Consider the following 20,387-nt stretch of genomic DNA (forward strand, 5'->3'; position numbering starts at 1 on the left):
CCCTTTTTACTCCATGGTGTGATTAAAAAAGATGTTCCTTTGCACCTCTTCCTCAGCATCAGTCCAGGGAGAATTATAGTTTGCAATTGCACTGATGATACAGAAGGACATCACAGGTAAAGCCTGAATTAATGGGGAAAAAAGCAAACTCCAAGAAGCAGCCTATGTAAAATATTTGTTGTGGTCTTCTGATCTTTACAAGATGCTTGGAAAAGATTCCTGTGCTGTGAAGGTGTTTTATCTCACCAGGCACCTCCCCATGCCTCTCTTTGATACCTGAACCAAAACATTCAAAGTAGGGGACTGTCACAGCAAATGACAGAAAGAAAGAGCTGAAAATTTACAGTTCATAAATCTGACCTCTTCTCTTCTGCCAGGCAATGTCCCAGATATATATGACAAGGAGACACAGGGAGGGTGCGTGTGGAAAGTATTTCCACAGCTGAGCTTTTCTAGAGAAAACAGATCTATTTATTAATGAGTGTTTTTCACCCTAAGATTTCCAATGGCCAGTTAAAGAAGTTCTATGAGCCTCCTTTTGTTTCAGACTCTTCTCATTCCCAAGAGCAGGAAAGGGTGCTTTTAGGATTATTAAGCTTTCCTTTCTTTAAAATCCTCTTTGGGCTGATCTGGAGAGAAGATCATTTCTGTCCCTATCTGTCAGTGTTGGTAAAGAAGAGCACCAGTGTTTGGTAGATAACATTAAGGCTGTAAATTTTTAGTTGGGGACATCTATCTTGTTTATGTCAGGCAGTGCTTCTGTTTGTGTTTCTGGCTTCTGGTAGCCCAAGAAAGAATTTATGTCTTTTCAGATCCCAGTTGTGGCCAGGGAGAAGGTATTTAGTGAGCCTTCAGTATCTCCTGCTCTGGCTAAACCTGATGCATGTGTCTTTGCTGTGTTGAGAACATGATGGTAAGGAAAACCTGTGTTAGGCTTTTACCTTGGCCACTTTTTATGGTCCCTTGTGGAGTTCCTCCTCTCTGCAAGTTAAGGCAAATTATCCCACCCTGTTGATCCTTCTGGAGTTAGGCTCTGGGTAGCCTTCAGCTTAAGGGAAGCAGTCACTTACCAGAACTGCAGTCTTGTTAGTCACAGCCCTGGGCAGCTACATAATGGCTACAGAAACCCCCCTTGTGAAGCCAAAGTATTCCATGGGTCGACTGGGGCTCAACCAGAGACAGCACTCAAATAATACAGTCTAGACTTCCAGTGCTTGGTGTTTTTAATAAAGATGCTTTTCCTGTCAAGTGGCTGCCTGGGAACCTGAGCTTTCCTTTAAAAATAGCTTTTTAGCTCTCCTGTCTGGGAGGAGAACTGTGAAACCTCAGCTGTGGGCAGGGGCTGCATAGGGCTGCCTTAATGGGCAAGGGGTGGCTGGAGTGACCTGTGCTGTGCCCAGGTATTTGAAACATCTGCAGCACAGGCAGAGCTGGCATCACATCCTTCATGTCACCTTCGAGTATCACTGACCTTGCACAGTCACCAGCTGCTGATCAGAACAACCTGACAATCAGCAAAAAACCCCATTCTGGGTATTTATGTGTGCACATATTTAAACATATGTCAAGCAGGTACTTTCTGGAGTGGGGGCATTCCCCAGTTAAACCAAAATGTACATTTAGAAATAGGAAAATGTCCATGCCACCTATCACACTGGTGATTGCAGGAACGTGGTGATCCCTGCATCTCACCAGGCCACAGAGCCCTTACAGTTTCTGTTTGGGTTATGAGAACAGGGAGATACAGGGGTGGAGCATTCCCTGGTTTCACCCCCCAAACACAAAGCCACTTGTTCACTGCAAAAGGCATTTTGTGAGCACTGCAGGCTGCAGGGCTCGTGTCTAGCCCAAAGACAAGACCTTTGCATGGAATTAGGTAACTACCTGCTCCTCTGTTTGCACAGGAAATCCCTCATTTGTGTGCAGAAATGTGGCTGGTTTGTGGAACTGTTTGCTCACGCAAAATTTACCTCTGGAAGTTTGTCCCGAGGAGACCTGCTGGGGAGGTACAGAGCAGTGCCATGTGGTGGGGAACGTGGCACACAGCTCAGACCAAAACAAAAACGCAGCTCTGCTCTGAGGCACGTTGGTATTTCGTGTTCTGGTACCCATTTAGCAAATATGAAAGAGACAGGAACCGTGAAGCATTTGATACAAAGGGTGCAAAATAAGGCTCACAGGGAGAGACAGAAGAAAAAAGTCTAATTTGACTAAACGTGTTCAATCTTTCAGTCAACAAAATGCACTTCAAGCATATGCAGGCTACTTCAAAACTTCCCCGTCTCTCCCCCACAATATTAAAGCTGTAAGAGTTTGAAGCCCTGGCTGATAAAATAATTTTCTGCATTCCCCAGCTATGTACTCATCCACTTCAAAATAGCTTGGTGGGTGACAAGTTATTTTCTTAACCTCCCCATTTTCAGCTCGCTGCTAAATCAGTTTTCTCGTTTTCTACACATGGGCTGCTTTTCCCCAGTGCTGAATGCAAATAGCTCTGTAACTTAGGGCTTGTTGAACAAGTATATTTAAGTTATTACAACTCATAGAGGAGAAACATTATATGCAGTGAAAATAAACAGGACACCACATAAAACTTGTGTCATCTTCTGTGTCAGCAATACTTAGGAAGGAAATTATTTGGATAGAAAATGTTAGTTTGCATTAGGTAGCACAATGTGTGGCTGAAGACGAGTCAAATAGCCATTTTAGAGACTTGGGAGCATTTCACGTTTCCAAGACAAACAGAGCTCTGAATAACAAACCAGCGTGTTGATCCCACAGGAACATCAGCACTGCAGGGCAGCCACCCTTGTGAGTGGAGTTAAGGGTGTGATTGATAACCTGCTGGCCTGGGACAGTGATTTCCATCTCTGGAGGAGATTCCTGGCAGGAAGGACAGATTTTGCTGTCCTCCTTGCAGAGTTAGAGCTTGGAGAGAAGCTGGCACATGTGGGCGATTGGCACTTAGGTAGCACACGACCTTCTCAAGAGCAGCCACAGGGGTCCAGGGGGGCACACAACACCTGGAGCAGCTGGAACAAAAGCCAGAGGAGCCCAGACCTTGTGTGAGCCCCAGCAGGGGAGGTTGAGCAGTGGGAGATGATGCTGGGCACGGCTGGTGGCCAAGGAGGTGCCTCTGTGCCTGTAAATCACTGCAGGACCTCGGTGGGCAGGCACGGTGCTCTGCACTGCTCCTGCTGCAATTCTCTGCACACGCAGTGCCTGGCAAGGGCATGGAACAGAAACACTGATGGACAGTGAGAAATGCTGCCAAACTGCCTGCAAAGACAAGGGGAGGGTGTGTGAGAAAACAAACCTGGTACACGTGGGGCTCGTGTGTTCAGTGGGGTGTTTGGGTGGTGCTCCTGGGTGTCGTGCTGCTTGTCCCTTACCATCAATTTTTCTTTGTTTCAGGTAGGAATGAATTGATAGCCAGATACATCAAACTTAGGACAGGGAAGACACGGACCAGGAAGCAGGTAAAATAACCCAGTGGGGAAGTATGCATGTCAGTGAATGACAAAATATGGCATTTTTGGCTGCAGTGGCTGTCTGTGCTTCAGCTCTGATGGGATGATGTATTGACTTCACTATTCAGATTAAATACATGCTGTTTAGAGAATATTTAAAACTCTGGGGTTTATGTTGCAGTTTAGGTGTTATTAATTGCCTGTAAATGAAGCTATTATCCCCCCCGTATTTCATAAAAAAATTCAAAAGTTGAAGCAAAAACCATAAAGCATTGTGCCTTATTTCTCTATATAACATTATAATGCAATTATTATTTTGAGATGGTAAAGAATGGAACTTCATTAAAGTTAAGAGAATTTGGCTGTATAATAGAGGGTATGATTCTTGGATATGAGAAGTAAATATATGAAAATGAACTGATCATAATAATGGTCTCAGCTTATGGCCAGTAGTTGCTACAGGATTTAAAATTAATTTGTAAATTTCCCTAAGAGCCTTCAGGCTCCTGGTCTTTGACCATAGTAAGATTTCATTCATCCAAGAGTCAGAATAAACCTTAAAACCACCTGAATTTTTTTTTTAGACAATTACCACATATAACCATTAATTTATCTCATATTACTAAATCATTTAATTCATAATATTCACAGCAATCAGCAGCCTTGCAGAAAGCACAGTTTGTGTGTAGTTTATGCAGTGGTCACTGCACTGTTTAAAAATGCTCCACAATAAAAAAGCTCCTTGCTTTTTGGGTGCTGTTTTGCCCTGGGTGGTGTCCCTTGTCAGTCAGGAAGGAAGCATGTGTGCCAGGGATGAGAAAAGGCATCAGGAAGGAGGAGAACTGCAACACGTGGAAAAGGGACAAACCAAAGGCTGGGAAAAAGTGACAAACTAAAGGCAGAGTCCCCAGTTCTGCCCTGCCTTGCCCATGAAGCTCCAGGAGTTGGAAGTTAGGCTGGGATTGTAAAGTTGCCTCAGGAGCCAAAATGCAGAGCTTGGGGTTAGATCCTTGGCCCTTAGCATGTGCCAAAAACCAGGAGAGCTGTGATGTGTGGTGATGTCTGCCTCCATACTTGTACACCCCTCTGCAGTGATGCATAAATCACTTTAAACTGAGTGCCTAAAAAAGTTGGTTTGTCACTGCTCTGGAGTTTTAACCCAGCAATTAAATGTTATGATTGTTCTTCTTGTGTAACCTTTAACACCACTAATATTCCACTGAAAGCAAAACAAATGAACATGTGTGAAACCTCAGTCGAGGTGTTTGAGTGCAAAATTGCTCAGTAAGCAGCAGTGTAACTCTGAATTACTGCCAACTGATTCCTGAGCTGCTCCTCAAAGGTGTCCTTCAGGGGCTGCACTCACTGATGCATCACTGTTTGTATCCCGACTAAAACACAGGCTTTTTGGTGCTACTGTCACAGGGTAGTCTTACAGAGGAGGAAATCATTGTCCCTCCTTTTCTTTTGCTTTGTTCTTTCCCAGACAGGAATTGTAAGTAATGTAGGAAAAGTGTGCACCACCTGATATGGTATGTCCTGGGTCAAACGAGCATCAGAGATTTCCCTTTAGTTGTTTTTGCCATCACTGCAGGTTTTAAACCTTCTCACAGAGGGCTGAAGGATGCTGAGTGCTACCAAGTGATGCTGGGCAGCATCATTAAACCCTCAGCAGCAGCAGCAGCAGCATGGATTTCAGTATGTCCCTGGGTAAACAGGAATGTGAATTTGGCCCCAGAGCCTTCACTGCACAGGCAGCAACTTCTGACCAATAACTGGTGTAGTGCAGGACTGGGTTTGCAGAAATTTCTGAGCAGAACAGCCATGGACCAGACGTGGGCATCACCAAAGCTGATGTCAAGTTTCTGGTCCCCAGTTACACTAATGTTTTGATGCTGAGATTACCGAGGAAACCAGCAGGGGTTCAGGGACATGTGCTGTGCCAGTATTTCATCATTTGTGCCAGAATTTAAAGCATTTCAGTGGACTCCAAATGCAGCCTGAATCTCCTCATTGGAGCTGCAGAGCACCATAAATAATGGATAAAATTTCTGGGTGCCAAGTTATGTCTCAAGCCTAGTGGCAAATGGTCAGAGTGGGCACCCAGCAGATGGGGTAGAAATCCTTTGGGCTCCTCACATGAGAGCTCAGGGCCTGGGCATGGATGGGATGGGTACCAAAGCACGTGGGCTGCCTCCAGCTGTGAATTGTGTCTTCTATCTTGTAGCTGAATGCACATCCTGGTGGGTTACACTTTTTTTTCCCTTTCTCTTTTTTTTTTAATTTTTTTTTTATTTCCTTAATCAAGTCACTGCAGTGACAACCTGCATTGTTAAGCCTTGGTGCTAAGAGCTTGGTATCTGGCTGGGAATGTGGTATCTTTAACAGCAGAGCTTACTGAAGATGCAAATAACTTCCTCCCCTCCGAAAAGTTTCTTTTTTTTTTCTTTTTCTTTTTTTTTTATTTTTCAAGAAAAAAAATAGACATTTAAAATTTGATTTGCTTTTTGTTTTTCTTTTGTTTGTTGTTTTTTTTTTTTTTTCCCCTATAAACCTGAACAATGTAGGTGTCTAGTCACATACAGGTCTTAGCAAGAAAGAAAGTTCGAGAAATTCAAGCCGCCATTAAGGTACGTTTGGCTTGCCCAGTTGTAGGGGGCTTTTCATCTCCATGGTTACAGGCTTTTCCTTTGTTTCCTCCCTTCCCCTACCCTGCAGGTGTCTAGTCACATTCAGGTTCTTGCCAGAAGGAAATCTCGTGATTTTCATTCCAAGCTGAAGGTATGCGCTTTTCTGCTTTTGGGCTTGTGGTTGCTCTGCCTGTCCCTTCCTCCTCCCCGCGGTGCTGGGCGAGCGCTGGGGCTGCTCTGCCCTCACCTCCTGTTCTGCATGTGGGAGCTGTCTGTGTCTCTTTGTGTTTAATCCCCGGGTTCTGCACTAGCATCCACATTAAAATCGTTGTTTTAACACTGTCCGAATGCCAAGTGAACTCCTCTCTGTAACAGCTCAGCACCTAAACCTGGTTTTTAACCCGTTAGTCCCTTTTTTGTTTTACTTTTTAGCAGTTGAGTCCTAGCAGTGTATTTAAGTACACAGGGGCTTTGCACAGTTGTGTAGATGCTTTTTATCTTTTTTATATTATTTTTTTTCCATAGGAGTAATTGTTCTCCATTCCCAAATGTTTTTTTTTTTTTGCCCATGCTTCTGAACTGCTATCAAGAATACTTAAACCAGATCCTTTATTCCAAGTGCCAGAGAGCACAGCTTTTCCAGATTGCTCTATGGTGTTTCTAGACTACAATCTAGCATCACCTCAAGTTACACACTCTTTACAAGATTCCCTGAAATTTAATTTTTTTAAAGTAAATTATTGACATTTAATCTTTGGAGAGCCTCAGTCAGAGTCCTGTTCAGGGAATATTAAGTATGTTTGCTTAATCTGACATGATGAATTGTACATGTCCATGTTTTCTCTGCCTTCCATAAAATATATTCTAAGGCTGAAAAGAACCTCTTGGAAATGCTTCATAGGGGTTTCTTGGATTGCTTGTTTTTTCAAGTTTTCCAGCAGAGATCTTGAGATTTTTGGGGGTTTTTTCCACACCATTTAAAAGTGGAAGAAGGAGTTTTGCAGTTTTTGCTGCAGATTTTTTTCTTTTTAAAGCAAAGGAACTTGTAAATCTTTTACTTCCCTCTTTTTTTTTGTTATTTTTTTAATGTGAGTGGATTTTTTTTTTCCCCTTTTCCTTCACCCAGATAGGAGAACAAATCACGTTTTTGTTCTGGCTGGAAAGCAAAACGTTTCGGGCGGCGCTTTCCCGCTCCTGTGAGCGGTGAGCTCTGCGGATGCTCACCCCCATCCTGGATCTGCAAGTGCAGGAATAATAACAGCCTGGCTTTGTAACAGGCCTCCCTGACAGAAGCACTGGGTTTTTCATGGGCAGCATGCTGGCAAGCTTGTCTGGCTGTTGGTGGCTGGCTTTTTAGCTGCACTGGCTGAGCAGTTGGGGTTCGTAAAGAACGGCTAAGATAAATTAAACGTACTGCTTTTTAACCCAGGGTGCAATAATAATAATACAGAGATATGTAGCATTTTAAGCTCAAATTGTCAAGCCTTGATGCCTAAAATTAAGTATCTAAGTAGGTGGCCTTACTTTCAGAGGTGCTCAGCACCGGCAGCTCCTGGAGTTTTAGAGGACTGTCGAGAGCTCAGGGCTGCAAAAAAATCAGGAAGCCAAAAAATCAGGTACCAAACACAGGCTTAGGAGCCAAACACAGTTATTGGATTTACTGTTCTAAAACGTTTCCCTTTCTGAATGATCAAAGTACCTTAAAATGTGAAGACACAAAGCATTTAGAAACATTTTTGAGTACTACACCTGCAGTACTTTTATCGAAGCTTTCCAAAGAACAAAGAATTAGCCAAACCCTAAGAATATTTCATTAGCCTAGTAAATAGAGATTTGCAGTAAATAGAGATCTGGAAGGAATTTTCATTTTAAGGAGTTGCCTGAAGAAGGGAAGATCTGTTTGGACAACACAATATTTTGTGAGAGCTTCATTCATAGCTGCTTGCCCTTTCCCAGCTGTCCAGGGGCTGCAGCTCCCCAGCGCTGAGTGGAAAGCAGAGCAGCTGCCATGTCACTGCTGGAAATGATGGATTCAGGAATATTCCCCAGCTCCAGGCCCCAACACTCTGCGGTGTCAGGGAGCCAGGAGCCTTGTTGTGACACCTGCCTCATTCCCTGGTCCCTCCTGGAGAAGGGGCAGCCTCCCACGGGCTTTTCCCTCCCCACGCAGAAGAGGTGGAACTGTGATGTGAGAAGGTGCCAGGAGGGAGCTGCCTCGTGGAGAAGAGAGCTCTCATTCCTCTTGCCTGCTGCAGTTGCTCCCTGGAGGTGGTGGAAGCTGCTGGTTTTGAACCTGAGATGGACCTTTGCTTCTCCAGACATTCTGTCAGTGCTATTCCCCTTTTTTCTTATTATTCCTGTGTTCAACCATCCCTATGGCCCACTGTCACCCAGAATCACCCAGAGCCATGGACCAGTTAGGATTGAAAGGCATCTCTGGAGATCATGTAGTCCAACTCCCCCCTGCCAAAGCAGTCTGGAGGGGACTTCAAAAGCTGCCTGAGAAGGACATCACTGGAGCAAAAGGAAGACACGGTGGATACCTTCCAGCACCTCTGAGTGCTCATTGTTTCCACAGGGACCAGCTTTGGCAGCAGCCCCATCAATGTCCCCATGAAGATGATGGGCTCTTGCAGTCCTGGAGTGGGCCTGCATTCCCTGACCAAGGGCTGACCAAGGAGAAGATAAAAATTTTTTGCAGTTTTTTGCCGTTTTTTGCAGCCACGATTTTTCACACGAGCATGTATTGACAGGACAAGGAGGAAAGGCTTCCAACTGAAAGAGGTTGAGATTAGATATTAGGAGAAAAAGAAATTCTGTAAGGGTGGTGAGGCTCTGGAAGAGGTTGCCCAGAGAAGCTATGGGTGTCTCAGCCCTGGTAGTGGTCATGGCCAGGCTGGATGGTGTTTGGAGCAACCTGCTCTGGTGGGAGGTGACCTTTTGAAAAAGTCCCACCAGCAGTGGGCTTGGAAATAGATGATTTTTAAGGTCCCTTCCAACCCAAACCATTCTATGATTCTATGCTTCCCACCCAGGCCAACTCACCCTTTTAACAGTGAGCTGCCACTTGTAAAACCTGTGCTTGGTGGCATCCAGGGAAATTACTTCTTTTTAAAAATCCCATATGCATCTGGTGTCAATTTTCTTTTGAGATGGGTCTGATCTGATTTGTCCCGTTGGCCCCAGCTCCTGGCCTCAAAGTGTTTATACAAATAACCCTTTTCCCCCAAGTAGATGCTGAGTTTATTTTGTACCAAGAGACCTTACTGTCCTGCCTTGGTCTGAAACCTGCTCTTGGAGAGGAGAGGACTTGGATAAATCTTGTGCTAATCTTCTGCAAAAGTCCACAAGGATGGAAGGATCTCAGTGCACACATGGCACTGGAAACTTTCCTAAGAGGCAGAAATCTCACCTGCATGCCATGAAGTCTGCTTGGTGCAGCAAAGTCCCTTTTCTTCAATGAGAAGTGCCTGCAGTCACTGTGGATGGATGGATCCTGAGCCTGCAAGGAAGTGAAGTTTCACCCATAAATGCTATTGCTGCCTTTCCAGACCACCAGTGAAGAATGTCCTCTCAGCCCTTCCAGGGATGTCATGCATTTTAATTCTCTTTGCAGCAGGAAAAATACACCTATTTTAGGGATTTTAATCTTGATTTACTGAGGTTATTAAAATCTTCCTGAAGTTAGAGAAGTTTAATGTCATGAAAACGGGAAGAGAGGCTGAGATGAAGTTGTCCTTGGAGACAGATCTGAAAGGCAGCTCCTCTTCATGGCATTTCCACTCACACTTTGGAGCAGGCAAGGCAGGATTTTTGCACTCCAGTGTTGTGTTTCTGTGTCAAATACACCAGTCCATAGTGTCAGGTCACAGCACTGCCCACCTTTGCACTGGCAGGGAGCCAAAGTCACCTCTGTCCATTCAGGACAAAAGATGGATTGGAAGTTGTACATAAACAGAGGGCAAAGGTGTTCACAGCAGGGTATACATCTGTCTTGGGCTTTCATATCAGATTTTTTTTCATAGTGCAAGATTAATTAGTGACAAAAAACCCCACATTAAAATGCCTACAGTTCACATCTATGACATGTTTTTAAATCCATTATTCTACATTCCGCATTTAGGGATAAAAAGAAAATATTGTTGTCAATTATAAAATGCTAAAGATAGCTCTATACTTTTTTAAATGAACAATGATAAAAGCCTTGAAAAATTCCCTTTGATGTGAATGGAGTCTTCAGCATTTTGAAATACAATAAGATGTATTAATTGCTACTCATTAGGCAGCAAGTTGGGACAGCTTTGAATGCGCATTCTCTTCTTGGCATTAGCTATTGCCTGGCTGAAATAGCCAGCTTTTGTATTTACTCCTGTCTTCTCTAATAATAAGCAAATTGGAGATCAGGGCTAGAAACACTGAAGTGCTCTCTATCTTTTGTCCAGAACAATTGTATATTGTCATGATTTGTTTATCTTTTTTGAGCTACAGCTAATTATTGTAAAGGTTATTTGAATCAATATGAGATCTGAGCAGAAATAACATCTGCAAAATTGCTTATTAGGAAGCTATTTTATGCTAGTGTTACTGTAACATCCATTTTGTGTTGTTTCTTATGTCTTTTTTTTTTTTTTCTTACATGAAAAGTTTTGCATTTTAAATATTGGTACAGGTTTTAGGGCTTCTTGAATTAATACTGTTCTGTTGTGCTTACTTTTCCTCATACTGTCTTAGATTTTTTTTTCTCCCAAAGTCATAGATAACATGGTATTCAAAGCCCCATTTATCATTCTAGGATAACAGTTTTTATTTTTTGCTTAAGAACTTGTTTTAACTGATTGATTGAATTATTCTTCTGTTTATGTTGGATTAAAAGAAAATCAAGCACAAATCCTTTTGTGCTTGTCATATAGAAGCCTTGTTTCATGCAGGGCTTTTATAGATATTAAGATTTATAATTGAATGATACTGGGGAATTATTATTATCTAATTTAACTATGTATTTTGCATTCCAATATGAATTGTGAAAAGCAAACCCCAAGGGCCTGATTCATTAAAAGTTGTAGTCTCCTTGCATTAGATGTTTACATCTCCCAAAAACAAGGTGTGTGCAACTGCAGCCTGAAGCAGTCAGCTAAAACTGAGGCACATCTTGGTCTGCACTACAGAGATGATATTTCAGGGATTTAGTGGAACTAGACCAGTTTTCCACTGCCTGTACTCTAAATCCACCCTGGTAACAATAATTACTAATTCTGTACCCCTCTGCAGAAGACTTTTGTAAGCAGAGGGGAGGGCAGGGCTGTGAGTACAGACTGTTGCTCACTCCAGTGTCGTTCCTGGGCAGCAGAATCCCCTCCGAGCTCATCAGTTAAGCAGGGTCAAACCAGGTCAGGGCCACATGGGACCTATCCAGGGAATACCTTCAGCTCCAGCAGGAATTAATGCTTCAGCAGGAGATGCTGTCCCCCCAAGCCTCTGCTGAACCTCAGCACGGGACTGTAAGCATGCTGGGCCAAACTTTTGTTTTACTACATCATTGAGCTGAAAGAAATTATTGCAGCTTTACAAAGTGAGAGCAAAACCAAGCCTTTCTGTCTTGGACAAGATAGGAAACCGAAATCTTAACTATTTGCAGTCATTAAAAATCCCACAACGTTCCTGTTTTAGAGCAGGGGTGTTAACCCATTTGTCCTGGCCAAATTCCAACCTGGGTAATTACTGTAATCTGCCTGTGTAAATTACCCCTGCCGTTTTAATTGGATATATTACTTCTCTTGCTGCCTAAACTGTGATGTAATACCATTGTGTGTTATTAATCAGTTACCAGGTTTCATCCCAGAAGCTGCTGCCTCGCAGTGATAGGTGGAGAGCCTCATTCCCTCCTGGCTACGAGTGCTCTCTATTACAGCATGAAAAACCCCAACATACACTTGTTTTTAAGTGGCAGACAAGCTGATATTGCAATCTAAATAAACAGCTTTAAAATGTGGGCATCCCAATTATTTTTGAAGACCATGGAGTCTGCTTGGTTATACAAGCACAGGCACCTTGCAGCTCTCCAAAAGTACCTGGAGCTGAAGGTGCTTTTTTGCCAGTGTAATTCAGGGCCTCATAAGTATCTGTATTTGACTTTGAATTTGATTTCTGTCATGTTTGGATGTAAAGTGGCTTTGGGAAAAGCTGATCTTCCCACTGTGCAAAGATTCCTAAGCCTACAAAAGGTGAAACTTCCCGTTGGAGTGTATTGGGCTGATGTCCCAGATCAGATTTGTCACCTGTAGGAGACTCTTGGGGGTTGTTGAAACACCTCAAAACCAGCCCTATTGCAAGGATTGCCTTTCTGACCTGTCATGCTGAAGGTTTTTTTCTTTCTCTCCATCCTCCTGGAAACGTAATCACTCAAAGAGGATGAGATGAATGGCCCCACAAAATACAGATTATTCTAGGGTGAAAAGCAGCAATTGGCAAGAAGGAAGGCACATACCATTTCATATCACAAAAGAAAGGATGTTTTCTCCCTCCAAAAATCCCTGTCACTGTCCCTAAAATTCAGGATCATCAGATTCACTGTAATGGTGACTAAGAGCTCCCCAGAAGATTCTGAAGGAAGTGTAAATCTTCAAAAGATTTTCTTAGTTCATCTGTTAGGGTGGGATTTGCTGGGTATCCAAGCTCCTATTCTAGTCCTTGGGTGGCAGTAACATTACAGGAAGTAATGCACTTTTGTTGGTTCCAGAAATAAATACAGCTTCTTTCTCCTGGAGCTGCACTAACACAAGCAGGGAATTAGCCAGGGACTTTAGAGGGATAAAGCAAGGCAAGATGAACAATTCCATAGACATATAACCTACCTCAGGCTCAGGCAACTCCCAGGAATGGACTTTAATAGCCCTGACAAAGCTTTCACTTTTAAATTCTCCTTTAGTTTGGATCCATCTAACAGTGGATCCAGAAGAGTTTGGCACCTTGGCAGGGGCCCAGGCACTCTTTGTGTCACAGGATGGCTGGTGACAGGCAGGAGGCAGTGCAGGAGAGGAGCCTGTAGTGCCACAGCACGTCTGGAGAATAACAAGGGAGTCACAAAAGCAGCACCCACGCGGTTTAGGAGGTTACTGGGACCCAGAGGCACATGCCTCTTGTATCATTTATTTTACACACAGGATACAGGTCCCCTGAATGTTGGCGTTTGGTAGGATTCAGCAGACCGGGTGAGACTCTCGTGGTTTGGCATTTCCAAACCAGCTCTGCTTACAGAAAAAGGGTGGAACAGAGAAGTCTGGTAGGGCTAGATCTCCATATTGCTCCAGGGCATCTCACTTTCATCTTTTCGTGATGGAGGCTCCTTCTTGCTGTGGGTCTGGGGAGCTGCATGAACTTCAGGATTCTGCCCCTTCTTAGCACCCAGCAAAACATCTTTTTAGCCTGGTGATCTGCAGACATCCAAAGGCAGCCAGTGAAACATGCCCTGCACACAAACAAACCTCCTGTGCACACCTCCCACCCTGGGGCAGGCAGGGCTGAGAGCCAGGGCTGACTTCCAGCTCTTAACCAGAAAACTGGTTGTGGTAATATTGGAAAGCTACACGTTTTGAGAAAGGACTGAGTTGGTCCCTGCACTGAGGGATGTGTCCCTCCAGCACAGCAGAGCCCAGGGTGTTAGAGCTGCTCAGGCAGCTGAGCACAGGGGCTGTGTTAGAGCCTCACACCCTGCAGGGTGCACAGGGAATGATGCTGAGCACAGGGGCTGTCCCTCATCCTCACACCCTGCAGGGTGCACAGGGAGTGATGCTCAGCATCTCCTGCCCTGCTCCACCTGCTGCTCTCCAGGGTTTGTCCCACAGGGGCTCCTCGCACAGCTAAGGGAAACACACAACACACAGCAACAATCCCTCTCCTTCAGTATCCACAGCTTTCACACAGGGAGCTGGGGATTGTTTCTCCCCATGGTTTTGTTGTTTGGGTGTTTTTTTATCCTTTTTCTCCCTCCACTTTTAATGAATCAGGCCCTAGGTGAAAATAATGCATTTGTTTAAAGCTGATATTTAATGTTGAGCAAACTGCTCTTCCTTTGTCTCTTACTATTTTGTTCATATTTTGCTAAGAGTCTGCTATTCTACACAAGCATTTTAATAAACTGTTTGTTGTTGTATCCAGGTAACAAGCATGGTAAGTATTTTGACTAAACCAAGTATTATGTACCTTAGCTGTGCTTGGCAGAATTTTTTGGCTAGCTTTTCCTGTACTTTCAGCCTGTGCTGTTTCTAAAGGAGCTATTCAAAGGACGAAACTGCTCACCTATAGTACTACTACATACAAGCTTTAGAGGGAGCATATGTGCAAAGTCATATATCATACATAAGAGCATGCACCTCTTGCCAGCATGCTTGCAACTTTGCTTGTAAAATAAAAGCAGAAGAAAGACCTCCCAAAACATCCTCGCCTAATACTGCTTGTGTTCCTTCACTCTAAGTGACACACCTAAATATTGGCACTTATTAATCCAGTACTTCTGGATGAGGAACCCTGCTTTACCAGCCTGTAGCAGCTTGTTGTTAACTCATTTTCCCTGACCTAAGACATCCCCCTGGTTAACCCTGTTGCATTAAGAGGCCTTCCCTGCCTGTCCTGTGACCATACCTGGCTGGCAGTGGCTGGGACTCCAAGTGCTGCTCTAATACACATAACTGATAACAATCCCCCTTTTCCTAAACTCCTTCCTGCGTGCTCCAAAAAAGCAGGAATTTTATGGCTGGTGGCTTTCTTTGAGAACACTGTAAACCAATGAAATGCCACATCTGAAAACTTAAAATGCCATGGAAATCCATGTTTGTGACCTAACTTTCGAAATGCTTGTGGTAAAGCTGAATCTAAAATGTCTCTGAGCCCGTAAGCATGAAGAAAACTCTGCCCCTGTTTGCAGTTCTGTGTTCCCATTTTACAATGCAATACGAAAGGCAAACTTCTCTCAGATGGAAATGATAGAGCTCAAATCTCAGTGCTCCCTGTCCTGCAGGCAGAGCTGAGCCTCAGGAGCACGCCCTGTTTAGCCCAGCCTGATTTTAAAAAATCAGAATTTGCCCAGATAAACAAGTGGGCAGTAGTTTGCTCTCCCAGAGTTTCCTGCGTGTTGGCAGAGCAGGCTGTGAGAATTCAGGTCTACCATGCATGTCTGAGAGGAGGTTTTGCCTTGAGGTAGTTTGAGTGTTAGCCTCCGTGCTGTATTTTTTTTTCCCTGCATGGTTTGCTAATTTGGCTATTTTCTGTGTGGCTTTTTTAAGTTTTTAGTTACGTGCTTGTAGCTGCAGTTATTTGACATCGTTTGTTGTGCCAAATGTTTTAAGACTCCGTGTAATTGTCATATTAAAGGATCAGACAGCAAAGGACAAAGCACTCCAGCACATGGCAGCAATGTCATCAGCTCAGATAGTCTCAGCCACTGCTATTCACAACAAGCTGGGCCTGCCAGGAATTCCCCGTCCTACATTTCCTGGGGCACCTGGGGTAAGTCATTAGCTGAGTCCCAAAAAATTCCCTGTATTCCCTAACAATGCTCACTCGAAAACTGAGACGGAATGAACGGATTAATGCTTTGACTTGAGTTTGCAAAAGGAATCATGCTTGTTCAGAAATACCCAGAGGTTCTTCCAACAAAGAGAACAACTGTGTGTTGTCTTTTTTTTTTTCCTCTTGCAGTTTTGGCCGGGCATGATTCAAACGGGGCAGCCTGGATCCTCGCAAGAGTAAGTCTGAAAATTCAAATGTGTTTCTCTCTGAAGTGTCAAGGGTGGTTTGTGCACTCTGTGAGACCAGGGAAGCAAGAACCTGCAAAATTTTCCAAAAAAGGAGGTGAAGATAGTTTTAGGGAAAGAAAGAGCCTTTATAGTGATGTGAACTCATGTTCAAAGATTTGTAAGGGATCCCAAACATCAAAACTGAGGCTGAGTACTGAATGGGCACCCGCCTTTGTGTCCCTGTAGCTCAGTGTCCTCTGGGAGTCCCAGCAGAGTGTAATTCTCATCCCCTCTATTCCCTCTGTGCTGTCTGTCTGTTAAACATGCTCTGCAAGGAAGAGATATGTTTTTGGGCAGAGGTCATCAGCCACCCATTTCCCCATACTGATGGAATTTCCTGTGGATGGCACAGTGTGTGATTTTTGTGTACCTCTCTCTTGCAGCGTCAAGCCATTCGTTCAGCAGGCCTATCCTATACAGCCATCAGTCACAGCTCCCATTTCAGGTAATTCTCCCATCTATCCTCTGCCTTAAAAACACTCGAGTTTTGTACTGAATGTGATGTATTCACTTCTGACCTGGGCAGAGCCACTACTCAGGAGATCATGTTCCCTCCAGCCAAAGGAAACACCAATCCCAGGGTCCTGTTATTATCTGATTATATCTTAGGGAAAATCACTGTATTTGGGTTGGTTTTTTTTTTTTAGGTAGGAAGTACTAGAGTTGTGATGTGTAATTTCCAGTCAGCACTCTATATTGTAGGAATTCCTGTAAAAAATGAGTAATAGGATGAATGCTTCTTTTAGAATAGCTTTGTAACAAGAATACACCTTTATTTTAATCTGAGCCTAAAATCCCCTCCAAAATCATATATGTCTAGCCTTAAGTATAAAACTTCTCTGTGTGTCAGGTTGTTTGTAATTCACCCCCTCCTGCAGGTCCTGCTTTGCCTGGTACCACTTTGATAAGTACCTACTTTTATTCTGAATTCCATTGCTCAAATTGATCAAGCCCTTCCCATGGCTACTTCCCTGCTCCTTTGCCCAGGTTCCTTCCATGCCTGATTTCAGGAAAGGTCATTATTCTTTGCAGATGATTTCTTATGCTACATCTCCCTTGCCAAATGACCCCAGTGCTTCTGACTGTTTCTGCTGCAGATTTTTGACTCTTACCCAATTCTTTATGATTTTCTAACTTGCTGCTATTTAATGCTTTGAACTAAAGCTGTTTTTCTGCATTCATGAGAATGCCTTTTTCTTGACATCCCTAATTTATAACATTATTTTCTCGGACAGGTATTTTCTATTGTTTTCTTTTATCCTTCTGTGTTTTTTCTCAGAATAGGAATATTAGTACTTCCAAATCAGACAAAACTCGTGCATGAGTTTTTTCTTCATTAGAATTCCCATTCATGTCCAGCCAGTGATATTTTAATTCCCTGTTTTGCACCAGCCTCACACCTTCATTGCCTAAATTTGAGTGTTGGGGTCAGGTACCACATTCCCATTATGGGTCCCTGACCTCCCCTGCTTCTCCTAGTTCAGGATAATCTTTGTTCTTGTACCTTTGGTGCCTCTGCCCTGCCTTTCTTGTGCCTGTGTCTCTCCCAAGATGAGTTTTGCCTTTGAGCTGCTGCCTTTTCCTCTTCCTTTAGAGTTTTCTTTCCTTCTCGTCCAATTTTCTGCAATGAGGACCAAGAGATAGCATTTATTCCTTCTCTTGAGGTGAATTAGAGAGGGTGGTTAACATCCCTTCTCTATCTAGATCATGTCATTCTCTCCTTATTATCAATTTAAAACCTTTTTTTTTTTTTCTTTTTAGGGTATGATTCAGCTCTCTGCAGTAATTATTTATTATTAGCTGTAGCATAATGATGCCTAAAAGCTCCAAAAGAAGTCAAGACCCAATGTGCAAATAGTAAAAGACAGTCCCTGCCTTGGAGAGCTTGTACTCTAAATAGGAGAGGGGAATTGAGAGTGGAAGAAGAAATAGGCAAAAAGAGGGGTGATTTACTTGTAACATGTGGCACATTAGGAGCCAGGAATGGAGGCCAGTTCTCTTGAGTCCCAAGGCTGTAATGTCTCCTGTGAGCCTTGATGCCAGTTTCCAAGGGAGGGTGCAGCTCTAGGTCTAGGTGAAGTCTCTAGAAATCTCTGCAATCTAGTATATCATTTAAACAAAAATTCTACAGTGAGTTACAGCCCCAAGGAAACAAAGCAGTAGATCTTTTCTTTCTGCCATTATTAGATTGCTGGGCTGGCACCTCTTTTTCTACTGGCCTGAGTTTTTCCTATTTTAACTCATCCCCAATTAATTACATGCTAAAATTAATATAACTATCCAAGAGTTACATGCATAATTCCCAATTATATTTAATGGAGAAAATATAAAGTGAGGCAGTGTCAGCTTCTTCATGCAGGTGTTTGCTGTGTTCCAGGCTTTGAGCCCACATCAGCTCCTGCTCCCTCAGTCCCTGCATGGCAGGGCAGATCCATTGGTACGACCAAGCTCAGGCTGGTGGAGTTCTCAGCTTTCCTTGAGCAGCAGAGGGATCCTGAATCTGTAAGTATTTGTTGCCCTGGTGTCCACTGAGCCTCAGCTCTGCTCCTTTACTCCTGATCTTCAGCTTTTCTCCTTGTCTCCCCACCCTCTGGGCATGCCTTCCATCATGTCTGATGGAATAGTCCCGGTGCCTCTGTGTTTTCTGCTGCTCTGTGCAATATTCCTTTCACCCTGGGACTGTATTTTCCTTTCTTGCCCTCTTTTTCCCCATGTGCAGCAGCGAGAGGCCTCTGTGAAAGCAGGCAGGGTTTGCTCTGGCACCTGCCTCGCTGCTGACCTAGTTTAGCAGGTGTACCAAATTGCTTTGTGCTCTTGGCAAGAATTCACTGCTTCAACTCTGAGTTAAAGCCTAATCTGTTTCCTAACCAAAACAAAATTAAGGACTTGCACAGAAAGTGTGCATATTGTGTTTTAGAATTTATTTTTTTTTATGAAGTTTTAAATTTTCTTTTAATTTTTAGTCTGCATACTATACCTGCAAGGGTAGTTTCTGAGGTTGGCTATAACTAATAATGAATAACCAATAACTATAATATATAATAATTAATAATTAATAACTAATGAAGTAATGTTTCATTTACTCCAGCAAGCCTTAAACCTTGACATTAATCACCATATATTTACCAAGAGCATTTCTCAGTAGCCTAGCACTGATTCTACTGCACCGCAAATAAATTGAAAAAACTTCATCCAGCTCGAACCTGAGAATTTTTTCCGAGATAATTTCTGAAAAGCAAATACTGTCCTGAATGGGTGATATGGGCAGGCCATTCTTGTTCAGATTCCTGCTAAAATACAGTAGCCTGGAGAAGAGAGAAGCTATCATTTTCCTTTTATAATCCAGCACTGGAAACCATAGCATTTATGGGCTCTGGCCAGGGGTGTTATCCAGGGAGTGTTTACCCTGCACAATGGGGATTGGAGACATAGCCCAGAAACCTTACAACAGAGGAATGCTCCTGGCAGAGCCACATCCCCATGCAAATGCAGCATATCTCAGCTATTCACACACCCAGCACGTGGCAGTGTGCTGGTTTGCTAAATGTCACCCTTGGCCAGCCTGAGCCAGCTGTGAGCTGCAGGAAATGTTTGGCAGCAGGTATGGTTGTCTCAGAGCTTACCTGGCTTGCTGGGCATCCGTGGTTTCCCTGGAATCCCTTTGCCTTCCCATGGTCTCATGGCCTCACCTCAGTGTCCCCCAGACCACCCTGGAGCCACCTCCTCCACCCCCAGCCCCAAATCTGTCCAGGTTGCACCTTGGATTTCTGCATCCAGGTGTCCTGTCAGTCACCCTTTTCCATGCACAGATTTCCCAGCCCGTGCTGGCCCTGTGTAACCTGTCCTGCTGATTCTGGGCTCTGCCATCCCCAGCCTGCCCCACACCAGGATGTGCATGTGTGCTCCAGGTTACTGGGAAAACAGGATGTTCCCTGTGACACTCAGCCTTGCTGTCTGTGCCTGGCCGAAATCTCATTTCTGTGCAGTCTCATTGGCTGTTTTGCCACCTAATTATCCCTTTTCTATAGGTTTTTATATCAAAATCAAAATACAAGACCGATAGGTGTAGTGCCTCTGTATCTGTGGGGTTTTATGTACAAGGGAGCAAACTGAACAGCTTTGGCATTGCAGGGAGAGAGTGCAGGTCTGGATAGAAGCTTTGGCTACACAGGATGGCCCCACAAGTCCTGTAAAGCCTTCTTTGGAGCAAAGTAATATTCTTTGGAATTCCTGAGGGTGCAGAGGCCCACTGGGTCTTGTCCCAGCTTGCAAGAAGGCTGCTGAGAAACCCACCTTCCAAATGCTTTTATGCAGGACAAGCAAGAGCATCAAGCTACCCAGACTTGTTTTAAAAAAAGCAGTGCTGTAACACTGCAAGAATGAGACTCTAGGGAAAGTCAGTTCCCAATTTGATTGCTCTTGCACCCAAGTGGGGCAGTGCTCTGCATGGGGACAGCCTGCAGCATCCAGACAGGTGCCATGGGGACAGACCCAAA

The 20,387-nt window shown here is 43.8% G+C and overlaps 1 protein-coding gene across 6 annotated transcripts in view; it reads left to right on the top strand.

The window, feature by feature from the left end:
* TEAD1 (TEA domain transcription factor 1) overlaps positions 1-20,387 on the top strand; it is a 152,491-nt gene that overhangs the window by 104,655 nt on the left and 27,449 nt on the right. The window contains exons 4-11 of one of the 6 annotated variants that reach the window (XM_014882468.2): positions 3,415-3,479; positions 6,038-6,100; positions 6,189-6,251; positions 14,255-14,266; positions 15,467-15,601; positions 15,794-15,840; positions 16,275-16,336; positions 18,269-18,393. In XM_014882468.2, the coding sequence (XP_014737954.1) occupies positions 3,415-3,479; positions 6,038-6,100; positions 6,189-6,251; positions 14,255-14,266; positions 15,467-15,601; positions 15,794-15,840; positions 16,275-16,336; positions 18,269-18,393 (572 nt within the window). The remainder of the gene's footprint in view (positions 1-3,414; positions 3,480-6,037; positions 6,101-6,188; positions 6,252-14,254; positions 14,267-15,466; positions 15,602-15,793; positions 15,841-16,274; positions 16,337-18,268; positions 18,394-20,387) is intronic. The other 5 variants (XM_088175766.1, XM_014882466.2, XM_014882469.2 and 2 more) reach the window with 5 other exon arrangements.

Source organism: Sturnus vulgaris, chromosome 18, assembly GCF_052056855.1.
Source record: "Sturnus vulgaris isolate bStuVul1 chromosome 18, bStuVul1.hap1, whole genome shotgun sequence".
In the NCBI taxonomy this organism is placed as follows: Eukaryota; Metazoa; Chordata; class Aves; order Passeriformes; family Sturnidae; genus Sturnus; species Sturnus vulgaris.